General features: G+C 43.6%; 1 protein-coding gene across 1 annotated transcript in view; it reads right to left on the bottom strand.

Moving 5' to 3' along the window:
- The window catches only part of PDZK1 (PDZ domain containing 1), a 65,600-nt gene that overhangs the window by 4,783 nt on the left and 34,351 nt on the right, over positions 1-26,466 (bottom strand). The window contains exons 4-8 of the mRNA XM_089691920.1: positions 15,565-15,701; positions 9,766-9,961; positions 6,538-6,734; positions 5,201-5,488; positions 1,013-1,552 (exon numbers count right to left, since the gene is read on the bottom strand). Of these exons, the coding sequence (XP_089548046.1) occupies positions 1,013-1,552; positions 5,201-5,488; positions 6,538-6,734; positions 9,766-9,961; positions 15,565-15,701 (1,358 nt within the window). The remainder of the gene's footprint in view (positions 1-1,012; positions 1,553-5,200; positions 5,489-6,537; positions 6,735-9,765; positions 9,962-15,564; positions 15,702-26,466) is intronic.

Below are 26,466 nucleotides of genomic sequence, written 5' to 3' on the forward strand. Positions count from 1 at the left end.
GAAATGCAATTATTTAAGCATATATAAACTGCTAAATACCTTTTCTTATCAGCAGTATATAGCAGTCTTGTGACTTCTATCAGTGTCCAGCAGAGCACATGTTAAAACTTGTAGTATGCGTTTCCATTCTGCTCTAGGAAGATGCAGGACCCCTGACCTCTGTCTGGACAGTGCTGATTGGCCTTGGCCTTGTGCTGATCACAGGCCCTCTCCCAAGCAAAAAAAAAAACCTCTCTAGCAATACACACCAAATTGAGCTTGTGCAGAGTGACTCCAAACCATATGCCTTATCAGGAGATAAGAAGGGGGAGCTAGAAGAAGGGGAGGTTCACAGAAGTCAGGATCAAACATCCTGTTTACACAATGCAGAGGATAACCCCTTAGGTTCCACAGTGAGTATACCAAGAATGCTTTACTGCATCTACAGACTGATTTTACTCTTGTGGGTTTAGTAACACTTTAAATAGAAATAAATAATAACAATTCATTATTTAATAAAATATATAAATAATAACACACATAAATAAACACTAAATAAATAAAATAAATAATACAAATAAATAAAATAACCCTAACCCCAACCCCTGACCCTTAGCCCTAATATTAACCCTTAGCCCTAAACCTAACCCCTAACTTTAATATTAACCCCTAATCCTAACCCCTAACGTAACAAAATAAAAAGTAAATAAATAATTAATAAAATAAATAAATATATTAACCGCTAACCAAACCCTTTAACCCTTAACACCTTGCAAAAAAGTAAAAAAAAAAAATTATAAATAATAATAATAACAATTGTAAATAAAATCAGAAGAAAGAGCTGAAAAACATAGCAACAAATGATGAAACAGATTATATTTTTCTCTATTGGCTAATAAAAAAATGCCAAAGCTCAAAAACGCTTTAAAAATGCTTTACCAAAAGCTAAAAAAATGCACATACAAACGCCTGAAAATTTTTTAAAAATATGATGCTCAGATGTGAATACAGCCTTAGGAAGGAATTGGCTTACCAGTTCAATAGGCTCAGGAGCTGATCTTGCTTTGCTAGGAGGTGTCTTTTGGCTGTCGTCAGGTGTGTTTTTATTTTTTTCGTCAGGTGTGTTTTTATTTTTGTCATCTGGTGTGGGGTTTTTTTTGTCGTCAGCTGTGTTTTTATTTTTGTCATCAGCTGTGTTTTTATTTTTGTCATCAGCTGTGTTTTTATTTTTGTCATCAGGTGTGTTTTTATTTTTGTCATCAGCTGTGTTTTTATTTTTGTCATCAGCTGTGTTTTTATTTTTGTCATCGGCTGTGTTTTTATTTTTGTCGTTAGGTGTGTTTTTATTTTCGGGCAGTGGGTCTGCCATGGATGCTGTAATCTGGATCTTCTGGGATTTGTAGTATTCGCTGCCTTCTTTGGAAACCACCAGAAGTGTAACGGACCCTCCTGCATTTTTGACTCTCGCTATGACATCATCATAGCTTTCCTTCTCTATGTTGACGCCATTCACTTCCACCAACACGTCATCTTCTTTAATCCCTGCCTTGTCTGCTGGGCCACCTGCCACCACCTACCAAAGTCAAGGGTTAAATTGATCAAAAAGTCCAACCAGTTAAATATAGGTCCAACCACATTGTTTTATTTTGTTCTGGATAGAATGGGGAGGGATTTGAGTTTTTCTTACCCATATGGAAGAAAAATATATTTGAAATATATTTTAAAAATATTCTACCCAAATATCACCATATATTTGAAATGCTACAATTTTGGCCATATTCAATATATTTAAAAATATATATATATATATACTGCTTGATGAAATGCATTTTTATTACCAAATATATGAAAAATATTTTTAAAAATACATTTCAAATATACTGTATGTCTTTAAAAATACAAATCTACATTTTTGGAATGCATTTACAAATATATGTAAAAATATATGTTAAAATGACTTTTTATATGTTAAAAAAAATCTGATGAATATATTTAAAATATATATTTTTAAAAATCAATTTTTGTTAAATATATTCTTCAGATTTTTTTAACATATATAAAATCACAACCACATTGTTTTATTTTGTTCTGGATAGAATGGGGAGGGATTCAGTTTTTCTTACCCATATGGAAGAAAAATATTTTTGAAATATATTTTTAAAATATTCTACCCAAATATATCACCATATATTTGAAATGCTACAATTTTGGGCATATTCAATATATTAAAAAAAATAAATAAATGAATATATATATATATATATATATATATTGCTTGTTGAAATGCATTTTTATTACCAAATATATTAAAAATATTTTTAAAAATACATTTTAAATATACTGTATGTCTTTAAAAATACAAATCTACATTTTTGGAATGCATTTACAAATATATGTAAAAATATATGTTAAAATGACTTTTTATATGTTAAAAAAAAATCTGAAGAATATATTTAAAATATATATATATTTTTAAAAATCTATTTTTTTTAATATATTCTTCAGATTTTTTTAACATATATAAAATATATGTTAAAATGACTTTTTTATATGTTAAACAAAATCTGAAGAATATATTTAAAAAAAATAGATTTTTAAAAATATATATATTTTTAAAATATATTCTTCAGATTTTTTTTAACATATAAAAAGTAATTTTAACATATATTTTATATATATATATATATATTTTTTTTATTTTATTTTTTTTTTTATTTTTAATATATTGAATAAGTATGATTTTTTATTTTTGTTTTCCTCAATTCTTGTTAGCAAATAGACGACAAAAGAAAACATTTTTAGTGGAGGGTGGGAGTGCAAGAACCTCTGACAGTAATTTTGTTGCTGGCCTTGCCTTCCTGTTCTATAGACAATAGAAATAATGGAAATCTCCATTTTTTTACATACAGGGATAGGAAGTGATGAAAAATCTCCATAATGAAGGGGGGTCGCAGGTAAAAGGGAACATGAGCTTTGCTGATTGGAGAGTTATAGGTCTGACTCAGCAGGAGACCTCTGCGGAGAGAGCACTGCTTCTTCACAGAAAGCAATGGTCCTTCTCTACTGCATGCTGGCAAGGAACAGCTGTGGTTGCTTTCTAAAGAAAAATTAACTATAAGACGCACCTTTTGTTTTGATGCACCTGGAATGTATTAGGAAGAATTTTAACTGAAAGTTTATTTGGGCTTTAATTAGCAGGAAAACAAGCTGCCTATGATGGTTTCAAAGGTGAACATTTGGCCACCCAGTTAGTTTTCTGATCATTTGTGCAAGCATTTAGAAAGACTCCCAGGTTCCCTCTGAAGGCTTATTAAGTATAGTTGCCCCCAAAGAGCCGTTTTTTTCTAGGGTGAGCTATGTAGAGAATGCAGGGTTTAGAGGTGCGCTACATACAGAGTGCAGATTTCATGGGTGCGCTGTGTACAGAGTGCAGACTTCAAGAGAGCATTATGTACAGAATGCAGGGTTTAGGAGTGTGCAGGGGCGGACTGACCATTTGGAAACTCGTGCACTGCCCGAGGGCCCAGGGTCAGTAGGGGGCCCCATGAGATGCCCCTGGTACCTTTTTCATAGGCTTTTTTGAGTTTGGGCAAGGACACAGGGGCCCCATGATCCCCTATTGTCCGGGGGCCCCATGAGTTGTCAGTCCGCCCCTGGGAGTGTGAGTACAGAGTTCAAGGGTGCGCTGTGTACAGAGTGCAGAATTCAGTTGTGCATTATGTACAGAATGCAGGCTTTAGGAGTGTAAGTGCATAGTTCAGGGGTGTGCTGTGTACAGAGTGCAGAGTTCTGGGGTGTGCTGTGTACATATTGCAGAGTTCAGGAGTGTGCTGTGTACAGAGTGCAGAATTCAGGGGTGTCCTGTGTACAGAGTGCAGAGTTCAGGAGTGTGCTGTGTACAGAGTGCAGAATTCAGGGGTGTCCTGTGTACAGAGTGCAGAGTTCAGGAGTGTGCTGTGTACAGAGTGCAGAGTTCAGTGGTGTGCTGTGTACAGAGTGCAGAATTCAGTTGTGCATTATGTACAGAATGCAGGGTTTAGGACTGCGAGTGCAGAATTCAGTTGTGCATTATGTACAGGATGCAGGGCTTAGAAGTGAGTGCATAGTTCAGAGGTGTGCTGTGTACAGAGTGCAGAGTTCAGGAGTGTGCTGTGTACATAGTGCAGAATTCAGTTGTGCATTATGTACAGAATGCAGGGTTTAGGAATGTGAGTGCAAAGTTCAGGGGTGTGCTGTGTACAGACTACAGAGTTCAGGAGTGTGCTGTGTACAGAGTGCAGGGGTGTGCTGTGTACAGACTACAGAGTTCAGGAGTGTGCTGTGTACAGAGTGCAGGGGTGTGCTGTGTACAGACTACAGAGTTCAGAAGTGTGCTGTGTACAGAGTGCAGGGGTGTGCTGTGTACAGGCTGCAGAGTTCAGGAGTGTGCTGTGTACAGAGTGCAGGGGTGTGCTGTGTACAGGCTGCAGAGTTCAGGAGTGTGCTGTGTACAGAGTGCAGGGTTTGCAAAACCAACCCTCCACCGCCAAATCTTCCTTGCAACTCTCTCTCTCCTACTTGGCCCGGCTCTAGTATCTCATGTGTTGGTTGCGTGACTTGCACGGAGATTGCTCTCTCTCTCTCTCTCCAGAGATCTGTCCCCACCGTGCCCCACTGTGAGCGCATGCAGGAAACTGTTAAATCTGGAGCCACTGAGCAAAGCTGTCCCTTGTAAACACAGAAGGCTTTTGTGTTTACAAGTGACATCTGGGAATAGGAGCAGGAGCTGAGTGAGAGCCTGAGGTTGATGGAATGGAGTTCTGCACATTACGGCTGCAAAAATGGGTGCGAGGGCCACATGACAAGGCCTGGTGGACCGGATTCAGCCCACTGGCCTTGTGTTTGACATATGTGATCTCGAGAATATTACAGCCATCTGCTGAGTGTGTGGTTGATCCTGTAGACTCAGCTTACAGATTTGGTGAGGCTTCTGAATTGAGAATTTACGGAGGGGCAACAATAGCAATTGAGATAAGTTTTCTAACCTATGTGATCAACTATTCTCCTAACAGAGGATGGCCAGATGCCATAGAGGACATTCACATGAATGAGACTCTCGTCTCATGGCCAAGGGTACCCCAGGTCTTGCATTCAACAATTATAGTAAACCTTTCAATCCTTTAAAGTAACAGTTAACCATTTCTGCTTTCTTTCCCTTATTCCAGAGTCACTCTGTATTTACCTGTTTGATATACTGGCCGGGTACGTCCTTAATTGCATTCAGGTTGAACCCAAATCCTTTATCCCCTTTCTGCACTTTGCAGAGCCTGGGCTTTTGTTTGGGGTCTGGAGAGGGGGTGGAGGCAGTGGGCTGCAGAGCAGGAGATACCACTGGCTGTGCTGGAGAAGGAGCTGGTTTGGTTGATGAAGTTTCCGTTGGCTTTGGTTTTTCCACTGGTTTTGGAGTCTCTGTCTTTGCCGGTGGAGGTGTCTTAGATTCTTTTAGATACACAAATGGAGAAAGTCCAGCCTGAATAGAAACAGAAAAAGAAAAAAATGTGAGTATTTTTCCCCATACTCCCTGTTCATTCTGTGTTTACTTCACTCAAGGATCAGATCACAAAATGCGGGCGCTACTGGCACAAGGCAAAACAGTCTTTAGTTAGGGTTGCCTCTGTCTAGCTTTGACCTTCCATCAGACTTTCAAGGTCCTTTAAGTGTCATGAACTCAGTAGATGTCAATATATGGGTCCCTACTACCCGAACCCTCTCTGTTTCTTTGTATCTCTTGAGGGATGTGATCCACTGTATGTAAAACCCTATCAATGAACTTCTCTTATTGGGTCTCTTCTAATACCTTCCTGTTCTCTGTGCCACTCATATCGTTGACATTACTCTTTTAGGACTTCAGAACCAGGCCCCTCTCTATTAAGGACAGTAGAAGAGGGTTGAGCTTTTGTAGTCCTATCTTGTTTCTGTTATTCTAATAGAGAAAGGCAAGTAAGCATTATCTTAGGACTGGAAATGTCTTAAATGGTCACCAGAGTCACCAGATATAAATAAAGAACACAAAGTTCATAAAGAAAAATTAATGCAGCCACCACATCTAAGGACTGGTCAGCTGCAATATGTCACATTTTTGGTTTTGGGTTTAAACCAAGGTTTCTCAACCAGGGTTCTATGGTTTCCAGGGTTTCCATTAACACTGGTGGTCTTTTTAGATGTCTGTAAGGGGCTAAATCTTTCTAATGACCATAAAGTGTAAGGAGCATTCTTCCCACTGAATACCACACTAATGTATCATGAGTTGAAGATATAGAAATTTTTAGCAGGGGTTCCCTGAGACTGGAAGTGACTTCAAGGGATGAAAAGTTTGAGAAAGGCTGGTTTAGATACATGATGCAGTGTACTGAGGTGCCATGAATTTTAAATGGCAACCCAACATGCTTTGGCAGTGCAGTACAATGTACTTGTATTGTAGAGCATTGCAATGCTCATACTGTATGTTCATGGTAGAACACTGCGTTAAAAAAAAAAATCTGTGTAGTTTTACCTTGTGGTGGTGTTGCTTCCTCTCACCTTAGAGTACAGATCATCAACCGTCTTGTCGGATATCAGCAGCGTGGTCTTATCCCCTCCCTTCCGGATGGCCTCCACCACCTGCTCATGTTGCATCTGCTCCACACTTTGTCCATTAACAGCCACAACGCGGTCAAAGTCTTTCAGCTTGGCTTTATCAGCTGGACTTTGTGGGTCAATTTCCACAATGAAGTGACCTGTGGGACAAAAATTTTATTTCATATTTGATTATAATGGGTCAGAACCACCATACTATAAATAATTCTTGCCTAATATAACATGCAGGACACCCCCCAAAGTTGAAAGAATCCTGTCCACTGGGAAAGAAAGTGATGGAAAATCCAAAACTCTCCATTTCCCTTCACTTTGGAAAGATTTCCTTTCACTTTCTGTTGTGTCTCCAGGGAAGGAAGTAAAGAAGAATCTTCCCAAGGTAAGGGCCAATTTCTATTACTGCAGTGAGTTAACACACATATGTTAATGCATTGCATTAAAAGAGAAGTATGGCCAAAGTTCATTGGCCATACTTCTCATGGGGCTCACAGGAGTGCACTTACTTGTGCTCTCCAGCGACGTAACCCAGAATCCCAGAAACCCAGATGTTACAGACCCATTCTAGACTCTGTAGGGATCCGGACAATAATATTGGGATCCACCTGTAGGCAGGTGCAGTCTACAATCTGCACTGCAGGTGAAGCTTGACTGGAGTGGCAATGCAGCTGGAGGAGGAGGTAGAGAGAAACTGGGTTTCTCTATGGTCAATTGGAGCAGTGATTCAATTGGATTCACTGGATCCAAGTGACCCTGGCAGCCATCTTGGTCAATCAGAGTCTTTTTAAGTCCATGTCCCCGGTTTTTGGTGCTTTTTTATATGAGAGGCTAGTGTAGGGACAGTTTACCTGTCTTTCAAGGACAGCATTAGTGGTATGGAGAGGTTCCAGTGAAGTAGGGAAAGAGTGAGACCTATGTCTACCTCTTGCAGCATAGATCTGATGCTGTATCTTTCCCCTACCGACTCTGCAGTGAGAACTGAGCGATCAAACATCAGTTTTCCCCTACGCTCTGAGCAGAGAGCCATAACTGTCAGTCTCTGGCTCTCTGCTTTACCCCTCCAGTGCTCACTAGAGCGCCAGGCTGTGGAGCGGGCAGGAGGGGCTGGCTCAGGCTCTGGGAAGATTGCTGAGAGGCTGAGCCAGGTGCCGGTCCAGGCTTCTGGATGGATCTTGACAATATGTTCGGGATCTTTTCAGATCCTGGACCAGCTCTGTAACCTAAGATAAAAATGGGTCACAGGAGTGCAGAACAAATTGCACTTCTCTGCAACTGATATCAATGGGCTGCCAATGCACCAAAATGCCCCACAATTTTGACGTGACACAAGGTTTTATCATCGCTTTATGATGAGTTGCCATGCTATGTGACCTGTTTGTAAGCAGGTACAGTTAGTCACTTTGCCCCTAGGTGGCACTGTACCAGAATAGTGTCTGGTACAACAGGTAGTGATGCTAGGTGTTAGGCCGCTTTTAGGTAGAGCCTTCCCTTAAATGATGTCATTGGTGAGTCAGCACCAGGGGCGGACTGACTGTTTGGAAACTCGGGCACGGTAGGGGGCCCCTATGAGATGCCCCTGGTACCTTTTTCATAGGCTTTTTTTGAGTTTGGGCAAGGAAACAGGGGCCCCATGATCCCCTATTGCCCGGGGGCCCCATGAGTTGTCAGTCCGCCACTGGTCAGTACCCACATGTAAGCTAGGAGGGGAGGGGACACAGAGAGTCTTGGAGCTTGGGCGCTAAACAGCTCATACCTATGAGAATGTAGCCAATCCACATAGACCTTGGAAAGGGCTGGAGGTCAGGAGGAGTGGACCAAAATGCAGGAGGAGCCAGTTGTAGAAATTCTGTCCCTTATGGAGGTGGGGGCTAGGCCAGAATGCAAAAGGCCTTTTAGGCCATGCTGGAGATTCCTGTGTGAGGCTGCTTCCCTGGAGGGTCCCCGGGAGAGAGGTACATAAAAAGGAGGTGTCTAGAGAGAGCACAGCCCTTTCAGTATTGATGACCCTGGGCAAAGGAGTGACTGAAGGGAAATGGCTGTGAGGTGCTGCACATGAGACTACTGTGGACCATCTGCTATATGGGATTGACTGTGTATGTCAAGTGATGGAATGTACATCCTTGTGAAGTAACTGTAATATCGTTTCCTGAACAACACCAGTAAAGTGCTGCAAAAATATTTGTTATGTGGACATTCCTTCTGCTGGATATAAAGGTCTATGATGGGGAATGATGTGAGGAAGGCTGTGGCAAGGAGAAGTGTACAAGATGGCGGAGGGGCAGTCCCAGCAGGTGGGATGATGTTCTAGCATGGCTAGAGTGGAGGTAGGTCTCCAAAATTAGCCGACCACGAAGCCCCTTTTACACGCTGCAACTCATGTTACATAGTTAATCTGGCTGAAAAAAGACACAAGCAGGGGCGGACTGACAACTCATAGGGCCCCCGGGCAATAGGGGATCATGGGGCCCCTGTTTCCTTGCCCAAACTCAAAAAAGCCTATGAAAAAGGTACCAGGGGTATCTCATGGGGGGCCCTACTGACCCCGGGCCCTCGGGCAGTGCCCGAGTTTCCAAATGGTCAGTCCACCCCTGGACACAAGTCCATCCAGTTCAACCAACAAGATGGTTGAACTGTGTTGCCCTAGTTGAACATATGTGTTGCCATGTGTGTCAATTGGTGCTTTGCCACAACTCAAGTCTAAATTGGCCTCAAAAAAGCCTATGAAAAAGGTACCAGGGGTATCTCATGGGGGGCCCTACTGACCCCGGGCCCTCGGGCAGTTCCCGAGTTTCCAAATGGTCAGTCCACCCCTGGACACAAGTCCATCCAGTTCAACCAACAAGATGGTTGAACTGTGTTGCCCTAGTTGAACATATCTGTTGCCATGTGTGTCAATTGGTGCATTGCCACAACTCAAGTCTAAATTGGCCAACAAGGATATCAGGACTCGTTCACAGTGGTGCTCAGTAAACTTTGTTAGCACACTACCGATGTTACACAATTAAATGATCATTGAACGTTTCTAGGAATCTTAGAAACAATTGAATTATCTTTTTCATTTGCACTAACATCCAGTTTTTCAGGACAAGCTTTTGGGGTATGCCCCCTTCTTCAAGGTCCAAGCAGTAGGGATCTTAGCATATTTTACGCTATCTCCTATCTTAATATTATTATTACCTTTGCGATTTTTCTCTTGCCTGAGATAGAACCCATATCCATCTGATCCCTTGGTCAGCTCCACGATTCGGGGAAGATGGGGCAGCAGGCTTGTCGTGGCCTGGTCTGCCGTAATATTGTTCTTGTTCTGCTGGAAGTGTTTGTACGTAGCTTCATCTACCACCAGGAACATTACCGAATCTCCCGATTCTTTCACCTGGAGGAAAAAACATAGAAACATGTGTGTCATGCTACAGTGGGGATTGAAAGTTTGGGCACCCCAGCTAAAAATTTGTATTAATGTGCATAAAGAAGCCAAGGAAAGATGGAAAAATCTCCAAAAGGCATCAAATTACAGATTAGACATTCTTATGATATGTCAACAAAAGTTAGATTTTATTTCCATCATTTACACTTTCAAAATAACAGAAAACAAAAAAATGGCGTCTGCAAAAGTTTGGGCACCCTGCAGAATTTATAGCATGCACTGCCCCCTTTGCAAAGCTGAGACCTGCCAGTGTCATGGATTGTTCTCAATCATCGTCTGGGAAGACTAGGTGATGTCAATCTCAAAGGTTTTAAATGCCCAGACTCATCTGACCTTGCCCCAACAATCAGCACCATGGGTTCTTCTAAGCAGTTGTCTAGAAAACTGAAACTGAAAATAGTTGACGCTCACAAAGCTGGAGAAGGCTATAAGAAGATAGCAAAGCATTTTCAGATGTCAATATCCTCTGTTCGGAATGTAATTAAGAAATGGCAGTCATCAGGAACAGTGGAAGTTAAAGCAAGATCTGGAAGACCAAGAAAAATATCAGACAGAACAGCTCGCAGGATTGTGAGAAAAACAATTCAAAACCCACGTTTGACTGCACGATCCCTCCAGAAAGATCTGGCAGACACTGGAGTTGTGGTATACTATTCCACTATAAAGAGATACTTGTACAAATATGGTCTTCATGGAAGAGTCATCAGAAGAAAACCTCTTCTACGTCCTCACCACAAAAATCATCGTTTGAACTTTGCAAATGAACATATAGACAAGCCTGATGCATTTTGGAAACAAGTTACAAGCTACAAAAAGCGTTTACAAGCTGTGATACTTGCCAAAGGGGGCAGTACAAGATATTAACTCTGCAGGGTGCCCAAACTTTTGCAGACGCCATTTTTTTGTTTTCTGTTATTTTGAAAGTGTAAATGATGGAAATAAAATCTAACTTTTGTTGACATATTATAAGAATGTCTAATCTGTAATTTGATGCCTTTTGGAGATTTTTCCATCTTTCCTTGGCTTCTTTATGCACATTAATACAAATTTTTAGCTGGGGTGCCAAACTTTCGATCCCCACTGTATGTCTGTTCCCTCGCCAGTATCATATTTATGTACAGAAAAGGTCAAACATGGCTGCCAATTTTTAAAAACTCTTCTGCATGTCTATGTTAGATCTGTGGGGACCCCCCCAAAAAACAAATTGATTTCCTTTTTTCTGGAATCTTGCAGAGCAAAGTTTCTAGCAGATCTTTCACTGTGCCTGTGTCCCCGGGTATGAACTATGAATCCATGCATGCCCTACTTCACTAGGCAGGCATCTGGCAGTGTGTCATATGTAAGAATTCTGCTGGTGGCTTTGCTCTGCAACAGGGGTGGACTGACAACTCATGTGGCCCCCGGGCAATAGGGGATCATGGGGCCCCTGTGTCCTTGCCCAAACTCAAAAAAGCCTATGAAAAAGGTACCAGGGGCATCTCATGGGACCCCCTACTGACTCCTGCCCTCGGGCAGTGCCTGAGTTTCCAAATGGTCAGTCCGCCCCTGCTCTGCAATTTACTGAAGATACTAGGTGTTGTTATTAGGGTTGCACCGATACCAATATTAATCCATATATGGGTCGAATTCTGAAATAATTTTCTTTCGAAAACCTATTCTAACAATTTTCGTTTGAATTTCTTACCATTAGTGGGCCACAGCAATGGACGATTTTCGAGCAACCATTGAATTTGAGTAATCGAACACTGTGGAAATTTTTTGAAAAATGAACAAATTTCTAATCAATAGTAGAATCGTGCGAGAAATGTAATTGATAAAGAAATGAGCATGAGCTGTGACCTGGAAAGAAAAGAAAATTCCTGGCCATGAAAATTCTTTTCTGTAGCAACATGAGGTGAAATTAAAGGCTTGGTTGGTCGAATTTCTAAATCAATCGGATTACAAAACGCACAAAATTTCCGGTTTTCTAAAGAAAATTAGTTCCCATGTATGGCCTGCTTAAGCATTTGCACAAGTACTTGTACTCATGCAAATACTCCAATGCTTGAAACAGATACCTTTGTGGTGTGATTTGAGCCCATACAAAATGAATAGGTTCAAATTGTGCAAATCGCACCGCACCCGCAAATCACATGCAAATCTTCGCAGTGTGATTTGAGACCATTATTTTGTAGGGGCTCAAATTGCACTGCAGAGGTATTGGTTTGAAGTATTGGCGAGTCTTTGAGCCAGGGGCGGACTGGCAACTCATGGGACCCCCAGGCAATAGGTGATCATGGGGCCCATGTGTCTTCGCCCACATTCAAACCACACCCAAAACAACCTAAAAGATATGAGGGGCATCTCATGGGGCCCCCTATTGACCCTGGGCCCTCGGGCAGTGCACGAGTGTCGGAATTGTCAGTCCGCCCCTGCTTTGAGCACGAACACTTGTACGTGTCCATAAGAAAACGACACCGGTGCAACCCTAGTCTTTATTGGTACTTTTTAAAAAGGCAGCAAAGTTGCATTAAAGCTGAACTCCAGGGTAAGTACTGTAAATATATTCTAAATACAAAAGCCATGTGTATCCCTTCTTGAATCTTGGTGTGCTTTGTGTATTTCTTCCATATCTGTGCAGACTTCCTGTAATAAAGACCAGTCACTGCTGCTCTCTATCCTTGTGCAGGATGACTGGTCTAGTCTCCACTATCGGTTTGACAAAGGGGCGGAGCCCTGAAACGTGTAACCACGCCCCAGTTTGTAGGGATGTCATCCCCGAGGAGAGACAAGTATAGCCTATTGAAGCTGAACAGATTGTGAATACCCGGAACCAGCCTGCGATCCAGCCCGTAGCACCGCTGACAGACTGACACCCAGCCGCATCCTGGTACAACTCTGCCTTTTACCAGTCACTTGCCTGCTGATCTCTGAAGCTCCCTGGAGGCTTAACTACTTCCAGTCCGGACACTTTCACCCCTTTCCTGTCCAGGCCAATTTTCAGCTTTTAGTGCTATCACACTTTGAATGACAATTGCGCGGTCATGCAACATTGTACCCATATGAATTTTTTAGCTTTTTTTTTATAAAACTTTATTTTGGTGGTATTTATTCACCACTGGGATTTTTATTTTTTTTTGCTATATAAATGAAAAAGTCCAAATATTTTGAAAAAAGTGTTTTTCGTATTCAATTTTGCAAATAAATAATATTTCTTCATAAATCTTGGACAAAATTTATTCAGTTATCTTTTTAGTAAAAAAAAATAACCCCAATTAGTTTATAACCAAAAATTATAATTTTTATAACATTGTTTTTTACATTTTAATTTTTTTTTTAATATTATTTCTGGTTTTTTTTAACATACTGTCACCCTAGCAGTACAGTGTCACCATAGTGACACTGTACTACTTGTGGGGGGTGATGAAGATTTTTTTACACTGATTGCTTTTACACCCATAAAGGCTGCAAAAGCAATCATTTCTCCTTCTCTCTAGTTGCAGCCATTGAGAAATACTGTGTGAGCTGTGATTGGTCACAGCTTGTCACATGGTACAAGGCTGTTGTGAATAGCCTTGTACCATGTGACCTCTGTGATCATTCACAGATTTCACACGTAGTAAGCAATGATGTCAGAAGTGACATGTTGCTTATACCTATTCATGTGATCACTGATTGGCCAATCAGTGATCACATGATCAGGACCTCAAACAGAGGTCCCGTACAGTGATCGGTGCTGCGCGATCCCAGGGAACGTGCACAATCCAAAATGGCAGGCGCCGTTTATGAACGGCAACGAGCCCCTGGACTGCCACCGTCCGGCGGTTTATATACAGTGGCCGGACAGGAAGTGGTTAAGGATGACAAATACACTACTTACCCCAACCCAGTGACTGAAATATTTATGTACAATGGTATTTATATATATCGTCTGCACTTAGATGGAGGCGCCCTCTTGTGTTTGCTTTTTTAGTTTCCGCCCCTTCTTGTAGTTTGCTGCAGGCAGCCTGTAATGGGTGGAGCCTGCTGGGCCCCTCCCACAGCTCTGCTCTCTGCACAGGCTATGCACAGCACAGTGATGATGTCACTGCAATTTTTACATATCTGGGTTGGTAAAGTCATTTGGTGGATTTATATCATTTGTGGCTATTGGGGAATATACTGAAATGAAAGTATTCGTGTCCAGAGTTCAGCTTTTTGCCTCTGTTCACACCTGCAGGTGCGACAGTATGCACACGCAGTCCATTCATTTCCATTGACTGCCCTATGCATGAAAAATTGCACAAAAAAAGTACACAAGCCTCTTTTTTTTTTTTTGCTTTTGTTTTTTTTTTTTAATCGCGCTACAACAAAACTTATGGTACCTTATTAAGGATTAATGGCACCGCCGCACGCCCTGCAAAAAGGATGCAATTTGTTGTGCGCTGCAGGAGCATGTGCGATTTTGAACAAATGTGAACCTGGCGTCATTAAAATAAGGCCGATGAGTTTTGCTGCTACAGTGTATCTGGCTATCCCCGCTTCAGTCGATCCTGAATACGGCAGCCAGACTCATTTACCTTTCCAACCGCACCATCTCCGCCACCCCCCTCTGCCAATCCCTCCACTGGCTTCCGATTGCGCAACGGATCAAATTCAAAATCCTAACACTGACGTACAAAGCTGTCCACCATACTGCCCCGAACTACATCACTGACCTAATATCCAAGTACCGCCCAGCACACACACTCCGCTCCTCACAAGACCTCCTTCTCTCTAGTTCCCTGGTCTCCTCCTCCCATGCCCGCCTCCAGGACTTCTCCAGGATGTCACCCATCCTCTGGAACTCCCTGCCCCAACCCGTCAGATTATCACCTACTCTCCTCTCCTTTAGGCGCACCCTGAAAACCCATCTCTTCAGGGAAGCCTACCCTACCCCCTGCTAACCTGCTGACCTCCTCCACTCTTCCTACCACTCCATCCCCCACAGCTTTCTCCTCCTGTGCCACCATCCCCTCCCTCCTAGATTGTAAGCTCGAAAGAGCAGGGCCCTCGATCCCCTCATGTTTTGCATTGTATTGGTATTGTTCTGTCACATGTTCTGTCCCCCTTTGTAATGTACAGCGCTGAGCGAACTATTGGCGCTTTATAAATACTGTATAATAATAATAAATAATACTTCTAACCCTGCAGCTTTTATTGCTATCAGTGTCTCCAATGGGGATATTTCTCCTCACTTCTTGTTCCACTGATTCCGTCCATGTCAGGTTATGGTAGGGTATCCCCGGTACAGGCAGTGAGAGAAAATATCCCTGATTTTTAATTTGTATTTTTAGTCTCCCTGAATATTAAATGTATGTCAAGGCAAAACCTTAGTTTGAGATAGAATAGGAAAGGATAACAAGCCCTGTTGGGGTATTACTGCTCCATTAGAGATTTTAGCTTGCCCCACACCATGTCACTCTTTTTCACTTTTCTTGGAGTTACGCTTTAAGGTTTTCTTTTATGACATTTGATGTGTGCTATAATGGAGCCAACTTCAAACTTGTCCAAGGTCTGTACATTGTAGAGCGGACCAGACAACTAGGACTTACCAGTTTGACAACCTGATCGTAGGAGTCACTAATTACATTCTTGCCATTTACTTCAATTATTCGGTCTTCTGTTTGGACTCCGGCCTTTGTGGCAGCTCCACCAGGTGCCAGGTTGTTCAGGAATATACCAGTGGTGCCTTCAGAAAGAAAATAGATGGACATTGGTGTGAGATGGAGTAATTATCTGCATTATTGGTTCTCTTTGTATCCAAAAACATTCAATCGGGGCAGCACAGGGGCTAAGGGGTTAGTGCTTATTCTTTGCAGCAATGGGGTTCTTGGTCTGAGTTATGGTTAGAAGCAGGGTCAGGGATAAGGGGGTACCGCCAGTCCTCCTGTACAGGGCCCAGGTCAGCAGGGTGGCCCAGGCAGCTGGGTGAATCGGATGTGGGCAGGTAGGGTGATCAGCATGGTAGGGGGGCAATTACTGGAACCGATGCCCTGTATGGCTCTCTCTGCAGCATCTGAAGGCTGGATGCTTCTCCTCATCCTCCTGCTGGTTTTCAGTTGCTGCAGAGAAAGCCATACAGAGAATCAGTTCCAGTAATTGCCCCCACCCACCCATCATGATGATCACCCTCCCTGTGCACATCTGATTCCCCCAGATGCCTGGGCCCCCACAGTGCCGGCTTCCCTCTCCTTCTCACCGGCAGCTGCAAGCACACAATAGGATCCTTTAAGATGGAGATTAGGGGAAGGGTCCGATAAATATGTCACAATATGTCAGGTTGGCTGTATGGGGCCCCGTGGTTTCTAAGAGCAGCCCTGGTTAGGAGCCTGCTTGGAGTTTGCATGTTCTCCCTTAGCTGGGGTGGGTGGGTTTCCTCCAACACTCTGAAGACATGCTGATAGGTAAATTGGGGTGGGTTTCCTCCAACACTCTGAAGAAATGCTGATAGGTAAATTGGCAAGTATATGTGCATGGATCTAAAAATCCCAACTGCAGCTTCCTATGGCAAACCCTTATAATGCTCTGTAGAGAAGCTAAAGTGGCTCTGGTAGGCATCTGAGGCATGGAGCCACAGAGCAGTAGGGTTAGAAGTTCAGAAAGATTGCAATGACCTCCATTATTAAACCCCATGGCGGTGGCTTTGGATGAAGTTGGCTGAGGCTGCTTTTGCCTGTTTACTAATGGCTTTGCTAGGTGAAAAGTGTTTGGGATCTTTCTCTATACATACACAGTATGTGAGGAGTTAGATGGACTCCTGCCCAGCCAGCACCCATTGCAGAAAACACCGGATAGAATTACAGGAGCTTGAGCAGAGATCTTAAATTTTATGAGGTTACAAAGACCACAATATGATCATAGTAAATGGGATGGGGGGGGGGGCAGGGGCGGACTGACAACTCATGGGGCCCCGAGGCAATAGGGGATCATGGGGCCCCTGTGTCCTCGCCCACACTCAAACCACACCAAAAAAAGTCCTCTGAAAGGTACCAGGGGCATCTCATGGGGCCCCCTACTGACCCTGGGCCCTCGGGCAGTGCCCTAGTGCTCGAATGGTCAGTCCGCCCCTGGGGGGGGGGGGTATCGTAAGTTTTCACAAGCATGGTACTCTGTGCCCAAATATATGTGCAAACAGTTGGCTCTATATAAATCCTGTATTATAATACAGAGTGTTGGCTCTGAGGAAGAGGTTGTGTCCTCGAAACGCGTTAGCCAGTTGGTCATCCAGGGTTCCATCGTATGGACTCAGATGTTGTTTGGATCATACATCTTGTTCAGTTTGACATGCCTGTGTTATTATGTCCATTGTGAGTATGATACCTATTTTGTTTCTTCAATAAATTATTTTAAACGATAATGCACTAGGTCTGTGCGCCCTTTTTCTGTTTCTCCATTTGTATCCAGTGTATTTGGACCACCTCGGTCTGTTGAGGGCAGCAAGCAGTGCATATTCCAGAAAATTCCAGAACATTCCTATTGGGTCTACTGAGTCCTTTCCTAGCGCAGGAGTAAAGTGTTTGTTGTGTTGCACAGGTACACCTGTTCAATTTGCTTTGTAACACAAATTGCTAATCAGCCAATCACATGGCAGCAACTCAATGCATTTAGGCATGTAGATGTAGTGAAGACGACTAGGTGAAGTTCAAACGGAGGATCAGAATGGGGAATAAAGGAGATTTAAGTGACTTTGAATGCGGCATGGTTATTGGTGCCAGACGGGCTGGTCTGAGTATTTCAAAAACTGCTGATCTACTGGGATTTTCACGCACAACCATCTCTAGGGTTTACAGAGAATGGTCCGAAAAAGAGAAAATATCCAATGAGTGGCAGTTGTGTGGAGCTAAATACCTTGTTGGTTTCAGAGGTCAGAGGAGAATGGGCAGACTGGTTCCTGCAACATTCGGATGGAAGGGTCAGTATTTGGCGTAAATGACATGATAGCATGGATCCATCCTGCCTTGTATCAATGGTTCAGGCTGGTGGTGGTGTCATGGTGAGGGGGAGATTTTCTTGGCATTAGTTAGGTGTACCTAATAAAGTGGCCAGTAAATGTTTGGTTCACTTTACAGCAAAAAGTCAATCTATTTGGGAATTGCTGAGACTGTAATTGGGAGCTACTCTTTGAACACAGCCACAGCTCTCTTTGTTTACATGTGCTAAGGCTGCGATCAGGAGCAATTCTTCTGCACACAGCCTCAGCTGTTATTTCACTTAACTACTCCTAGACACCTAACAACTGTGACTAGATATATGAATGCTGGATTTTTCCATTTCATTTCAGATGCATTAGTTCATTGAAGAGTTTTTTTAGTTATACTCGTTATGTTGAACCGATTCGTTTTCAAGATTCATTTGGTATCTTCGGCATTCATTTCGTATATACCTTGGTCCAGGTGGATTAGAAAAATTTTGCAGTTTTTCCTCAAGATTGCCATACAGGTGAAACTGGAAAAATTAGAATATCGTGCAAAAGTTCATTTATTTCAGTAATGCAACTTAAAAGGTAAAACTAATATATGAGACTCCATACATGCAAAGCAAGATAGTTCAAGCCGTGATTTGTCATCATTGTGATGATTATGGCTTACAGCTCATGAAAACCCCAAATCCACAATCTCAGAAAATTAGAATATTACATGCAATCAATAAAACAAGGATTGTACATAGAACAATATTGGAGCTCTGAAAAGTAGAAGCATGCATATGTACTCAGTACTTGGTTTGGGCCCCTTTTGCAGCAATTACTGCCTCAATGCGGTGTGGCATGGAAGCTATCAGCCTGTGGCACTGCTGAGGTGTTATGGAAGACCAGGATGCTTCAATAGCGTCCTTCAGCTCTTCTGCATTGTTCGGTCTCGTGTCTCTCATCTTTCTCTTGGCAATGCCCCATAGATTCTCTATGGGGTTCAGGTCAGGCGAGTTTGCTGGCCAGTCAAGCACAGTAATCCCACGGTCATTGAACCAGGTTTTGGTGCTTTTGGCAGTGTGGGCAGGTGCCAAGTCCTGCTGGAAAATGAAGTCAGCATCCCCATAAAGCTCGTCTGCGGAAGGGAGCATGAAGTGCTCCAAAATCTCCTGGTAAACGGCTGCGTTGACCCTGGACTTAATGAAGCACAGTGGACCAACCCCAGCAGATGACATGGCTCCCCAAATCAACACAGACTGTGGAAACTTCACACTGGACTTCAAGCATCTTGCAGTGTGTGCCTCTCCATTCTTCCTCCATACTCTGGGTCCTTGGTTTCCAAATGAGATGCAAAAGTTGCTCTCATCAGAAAAGAGGACTTTGGACCACTGTGCAACAGACCAGGTCTGTTTTTCTTTGGCTCAGATAAGACGCTTCTGACGTTGTTTGTTGTTCAGGAGTGGCTTGACAAGAGAAATACGACATTTGAAGCCCATGTCCAGGATCCGTCTGTGTGTGGTGGCTCTTGATGCACTGACTCCAGCCTCAGTCCACTCCTTGTGAAAGTCCCCAACACTTTTGAATGGCCTTTTCCTGACAATCCTCTCCAGGCTGCGGTCATCCCTGATGCTTGTGCAACTTTTTCTTCCACACTTTTCCCTTCCACATAACTTTCTATTAATGTGCTTTGATACAGCACTTTGGGAACATCCAACTTCTTTTGCAATTACCTTTGAGGCTTTCCCTCCTTATGGAGGGTGTCAATGATGGTTTTCTGCACAACTGTGAGGTCAGCAGTCTTTCCCATGATTGTGATTCCTACTGAACCAGACTGAGAGACCATTTAAAGGCTCAGGAACCCTTTGCAGGTGTTATGGCTTAATTATCTGATTAGAGTGGGACACTTTGAGCCGAGAATATTCCACCTTTTCACAATATTCTCATTTTCTGAGATTGTGGATTTGGGGTTTTCATGAGCTGTAAGCCATAATCATCACAATTATGACAAATCACGGCTTGAACTATCTTGCTTTGCATGTAATGAGTCTATCTCATATATTAGTTTCACCTTTTAAGTTGCATTACTGAAATAAATGAACTTTTGCACGGTATTCAAATGTTTTGAGTTTCACCTGTATATTCAATATATTATCAAATTGGATGAATTGAATCAGACAGATTCAGTGTTTTTGGACACTACTCCAACCCACCAAGAGAAATGGCATGAGCTGATTGGCCAATATCAACTGGCGTTATGTGCATCTGAATTAACGAATGGAATAGAATTTGGATCCATTTGCTTTCCAAATCTGAATTATTGAACGAATTCAAAAATTGAATGAATTTAACCATGGGCCTGAACTACTATCGCATCATGTGATGTTATCCAAATTAAAGGAATGCATTTGTTAATTTTGTTATAACTTTTTTCGCATTTATTGACATTTGCTACTATCTTCATTTCCAAATGAAACTTTTGGGTGAATTGAAACAAAACACACATGTCTAGCTGTGACTAGGAGCAGTTCTGCACACAGCCTCAGCTTTCATACTATCTAGCTACTCCTTATCAACGCCTCAGCAAATGTAAACAAAGTGAGCCGAAACGTAATTAGCAAGAAAAAAGACAGCTGATGTTCAGAGAGTCGCTCCCCATCATAGTCTCAGCTCTTTTTGTTTACATTTGAGGCTGTGATCAGGAACAATTTTCCTGCACACAGCCTCAACTGACAATTACAAGTGTCATACTGGCTGGGGGAGGAGCAACAGAATGCGGTCAGAATGGCAAGAACCCCATAAACCTGGAAGTGTCATATTCTTCTCCTTTTTTTACTGCCTCTACTTCTGCATTATATTCATAAAAGCTTTGCTCAAAATGAGCTTAGATTTCAGAAACAGAATACTATCATATTTAAAAATTACGTTTGTTTTGGTGACAGGGACTCTTTAAAACGAAACCCCTATCTATCTATCTATCTATCTATCTATCTATCTATCTATCTATCTATCTATCTATGATCTATCTATCTATCTATCTATCTATCTATCTATCTATCTATCTATCTATCTGTATTCTATCTATCTATCTATCTATGATCTATCTATCTATCTATCTATCTATCTATCTATCTATCTATCTATGATCTATCTATCTATCTATCTATCTATCTATCTATCTATCTATCTATCTATCTATCTGTATTCTATCTATCTATCTATCTATCTATCTATCTATCTATCTGTATTCTATCTATCTATCTATCTATCTATCTATCTATCTATATGTATTCTATCTATCTATCTATCTATCTATCTATCTATCTATATGTATTCTATCTATCTATCTATCTATCTATCTATCTATCTATCTATGATCTATCTATCTATCTATCTATCTATCTATCTATCTATCTATCTATGATCTATCTATCTATCTATCTATCTATCTATCTATCTATCTATCTGTATTCTATCTATCTATCTATCTATCTATCTATCTATCTATCTATCTATCTATTATCTATCTATCTATCTATCTATCTATCTATCTATCTATCTATCTATCTTTATATATATACACACACATACATATATATATATATACACACAGTATCTCACAGAAGTGAGTCCACCACTTACATTTGTGTAAATATTTGATTCTATCTTTTCATGTGACAACACTGGAGAAATGACACTTTGCTACAATGTGACGTAGTCAGTGTACAGCTTGTATAACATGTAAATTTGCTGTCCCCTCAAAATAACTCACACAGCCATTAATGTCTAAACCACTGGCAACAAAAATGAGTCCACCCCTAAGTGAAAATGTCCAAACTGGGCCCAATTAGCCATTCTCCCTCCCGGGTGTCATGTGACTTGTTAGTGTTACAAGGTCTCAGGTGTGAATGGGGAGCAGGTGTGTTAAATTTGGTGTTATTGCTCTCACTCTCTCATACTGGTCACTGGAAGTTCAACATGGCATCTCATGGCAAAGAACTCTCTTAGGATCTGAAAAAAAGAATTACTGCTCTACATGAAGATGACCTAGGCTATAAGAAGATTGGCAAGACCCTGAAACTGAGCTGCAGCACGGTGGCCAAGACCATACAGCGGTTGAACAGGACAGGTTCCACTCAGAACAGGCCTCGTTATGGTCGAGCAAAGAAGTTGAGTGCACGTGCTCAGCGTCATATCCAGAGGTTGGCTTTGGGAAATAGACGTATAAGTGCTGCCAGCATTGCTGCAGAGGTTGAAGGGGTGGGGGGGGTCAGCCTGTCAGTGCTCAGACCATACACCGCACACTGCATCAAATTGGTCTGCATGGCTGTCCTCCCAGAAGGAAGCCTCTTCTAAAGATGATGCACAAGAAAGCCCGCAAACACTTTGCTGAAGACAAGCAGACTAAGGACATGGATTACTGGAACCATGTCCTGTGGTCTGATGACACCAAGATAAACTTACTTGGTTCAGATGGTGTCAAGCGTGTGTGGCGGCAACCAGGTGAGGAGTACAAAGACAAGTGTGTCTTGCCTACAGTCAAGCACGGTCGTGTGAGTGTCATGGTCTGGGGCTGCATGAGTGCTGCCAGCACTGGGGAGCTACAGTTCATTGAGGGAACCATGAATGCCAACATGTACTGTGACATACTGAAGCAGAGCATGATCCACTCCCTTCGGAGACTGGGCCGCAGTGCAGTATTCCAACATGATAACGACCCCAAACACACCTCCAAGACTACCACTGCCTTGCTAAAGAAGCTGAGGGTAAAGGTGATGGACTGGCCAAGCACGTCTCCAGACCTAAACCCTATTGAGCATCTGTGGGGCATCCTCAAAATGGAAGGTGGAGGAGCGCAAGGTCTCTAACATCTACCAGCTCCATGATGTCGTCATGGAGGAGTGGAAGAGGACTCCAGTGGCAACCTGTGAAGCTCTGGTGAACTCCATGCCCAAGAGGGTTAAGGCAGTGCTGGAAAATAATGGTGGCCACACAAAATATTGACACTTTGGGCCCAATTTGGACATTTTGGAGTATACAGGGGTGTACTCACTTTTGTTGCCAGCGGTTTAGACATTAATGGCGGTGTGTTGAGTTATTTTGAGGGGACAGCAAATTTACATGTTATACAGCTGTACACTGACTACGTCACATTGTAGCAAAGTGTAATTTCTTCAGTGTTGTCACATGAAAAGATATAATAAAATATTTGCAAAAAAGTGAGGGGTGTACTCACTTCTGTGAGATACTGTATATGCTGTTGTGCCTGTCGAAGGATTTCCTGAGAGGTACTCAGCTCTGCCACACAGAAGATCCCTGTTTGGCAGGGGAGGAGACTTGCTTCTCCTCTCCCATTAGTGCACCCATCATAAGCTTGCTGAAGATTGCTGTGATATACCGGCCTCCTGGATCCATACCACGCTTCCTGGATGACTTCTCCTCCTGGCTACCCTTCTTCCTCTCCTCTGAGCTACCCACCATCATTCTTGGGGATTTCAACATCCCTGTCAACCTCGACAACCCGGACACAGCCCGTCTCCTCCACCTAACCTCCTCCTTTGCACTTGCACAGTGCATACAATCCACCACCCACTCCGGCGGTAATATCCTGGACCTTGTCTTCTCCAACCGCTGCGCTCCCCACAACCTCACTAACACCCCCTTCCCTCTCTCTGACCACAACCTGATCACCTTCTCTATCTCCTCGTCCTCCAACGCCTACCCCTCCAAATGTCACACTACTACCAGCCGTAACCTCCGCAACCTTAACCCTGCCTCCCTCCACTCTGCAGCTGATCAACTCCACGACCGCATCCTCCCCCTGTCCTGCCCCGACTTGGCTTTGACCGCCTACAACAATGCGCTCTCAACAGCCCTTGACTCACTAGCGCCTTTAACCACACGCAACATCAGACCCCAACCGCTCCAGCCCTGGCAGACTGATCACACCAAAACCCTCAAACGACACAGTCGTGCCCTGGAGCGACTATGGCGCAAAACCAAATCCCAACAAGCCTTCACCCGCTACAAATCTGCCTTCTGCACCTACACCTCCTCCCTCCATGCTGCCAAACAGGCCTACTTCTTGACCCTCATCAAGGCCCTCTCCTCCAATCCTCGCCGACTCTTCTCTGCCTTCAACTCTCTACTCTCTCCACCCCCACCTCCACCCAGCACCTCACTCACTGCCCTTGAGATTGCCAATCACTTCAAAAACAAAATTGACACAATTCGCAAGGACATTGCCGCAACTCACACGCCCTCTCAACCCGTCCCCTCTCACACAGCTACCCCCTTATCCCCCCTCCCCCTCGACATAACCCGCAGGGACTTCGTCGCTGCTCAAACTCTCTCCAACCCCCTTCACCCTCACTCAGCTACCCCCTCATCACCCCTCTCCCACAGCCCCACCACTGCTCTGACCTCCTCTTCCACCCCACCCTACATTCCTCATACTGAAGCTCCCCCAACACTCCACACCTTTGACCTTACTACCATCGAGGAAGTCTCCAAGATCCTCTCTGATGCCCGCCTCACCACCTGCCCCCTCGACCCTATCCCCTCACAACTCCTACGACCTTCCTCCTCCTCCATCCTACGCTCCCTCACCCACATCTTCAATCTCTCCCTCTCCTCAGGCACTTTCCCCTCCCCTCTGAAACATGCACACATCACCCCCATACTTAAAAAGCCCTCCCTGGACCCCAATGACCCGAACAACCTCAGACCCATCTCCCTGCTCCCATTTACATCTAAACTCCTCGAGCGCCTAGTCTACACCCGCCTATGCTCTCACCTCAACGACAACAACCTCCTCGATCCCCTACAGTCCGACTTCCGTCCCCTACACTCCACCGAAACTGCCTTATTCAAACTCTCCAACGACCTGCTAACCACCAAAGCTAATGGCCACTATTCAGTGCTCCTACTCCTTGACCTCTCTGCGGCCTTCGACACAGTCGACCATCCCCTTCTCCTCAAAAAACTACACTCCCTCGGCCTCAGAGATTCTGCTCTCTCCTGGCTCTCATCCTACCTGTCACAACGCTCCTTCAGCGTTACCTATAATGCTACCACCTCCCCCTCACTCCCCCTCTCTGTTGGGGTCCCTCAAGGCTCTGTCCTCGGGCCCCTTCTCTTCTCCATCTATACCTCCTCCCTTGGCCAACTCATACACTCTCACGGCTTCAACTACCACCTCTATGCCGACGACACACAAATCTATCTCTCGACCCCCCACCTCACCCCCTTGGTCTCAGCCCGAATCACACACCTACTGAGCGACATATCAGACTGGATGTCGCTCCACTTCCTTAAATTGAACCTCTCCAAAACCGAGTTTCTTGTCTTCCCCCCAGCCCGGACACCACCCCCCATTGATTTCTCCATCACATCCAACAACGCTACCATCAAACCCACCCTGCAGGCCAGAGTACTGGGTGTCATTCTGGACTCCAACCTATCCTTCCAGCCCCAAGTCCAATCTTTAACAAACTCGTGCAGACTCCACCTCCGCAACATCGCCAAAATCCGCACGTTCCTAACCCCAGAAACCACTAAACAGCTCATCCACTCCCTCATCATATCACGACTCGACTACTGCAACTCCCTCCTCACTGGCCTGCCTCGCCGCTGGCTATCCCCTCTTCAGTCCATCCTGAACACGGCTGCCAGACTCATTCACCTTTCCAACCGCACTGTCTCCGCCACCCCCCTCTGCCAATCCCTCCACTGGCTTCCGATTGCGCAACGGATCAAATTCAAAATCCTAACGCTGACGTACAAAGCTGTCCACCATACTGCCCCGAACTACATCACTGACCTAATATCCAAGTACCGCCCAGCACGCACACTCCGCTCCTCACAAGACCTCCTTCTCTCTAGTTCCCTGGTCTCCTCCTCCCATGCCCGCCTCCAGGACTTCTCCAGGGTGTCACCCATCCTCTGGAACTCCCTGCCCCAACCCATCAGATTATCACCTACTCTCCTCTCCTTTAGGCGCACCCTGAAAACCCATCTCTTCAGGGAAGCCTACCCCACCCCCTGCTAACTTGCCGACCTCCTCCACTCTTCCTACCACTCCATCCCCCACAGCTATCTCCTCCTGTGCCACCACCCCCTCCCTCCTAGATTGTAAGCTCGAAAGAGCAGGGCCCTCAATCCCCTCATGTTTTGCATTGTATTGGTATTGTTCTGTCACATGTTCTGTCCCCCTTTTGTAATGTATAGCTCTGAGCGAACTATTGGCGCTTTATAAATACTGTATAATAATAATAATAATAATAATAAGCACATGAGCACTGCATCACAACTGATTGGCTCCTTGTTCTGCTTCTCCCTGTTCCAGTCTGATCTCTGCTGTAAAATAGATTGTAAGAGACAGATATCAGGTCAAATTCAGGTACCTTTACTGCATGCATTTTAAAGAAGACTGTTAATTGTGTAATAATGAACGCATAGATATAGTAATGTGTGTCTTTAATATCTGCCTGGAGTTCAGATTTAAATGCTGACCCACCAACTGCCTATACTCAACTTCTCTTCAAAATGT

This window comes from Staurois parvus, unplaced genomic scaffold (genome assembly GCF_062004578.1).
Source record: "Staurois parvus isolate SC_StPar_1 unplaced genomic scaffold, SC_StPar_1.0 ptg000574l, whole genome shotgun sequence".
In the NCBI taxonomy this organism is placed as follows: Eukaryota; Metazoa; Chordata; class Amphibia; order Anura; family Ranidae; genus Staurois; species Staurois parvus.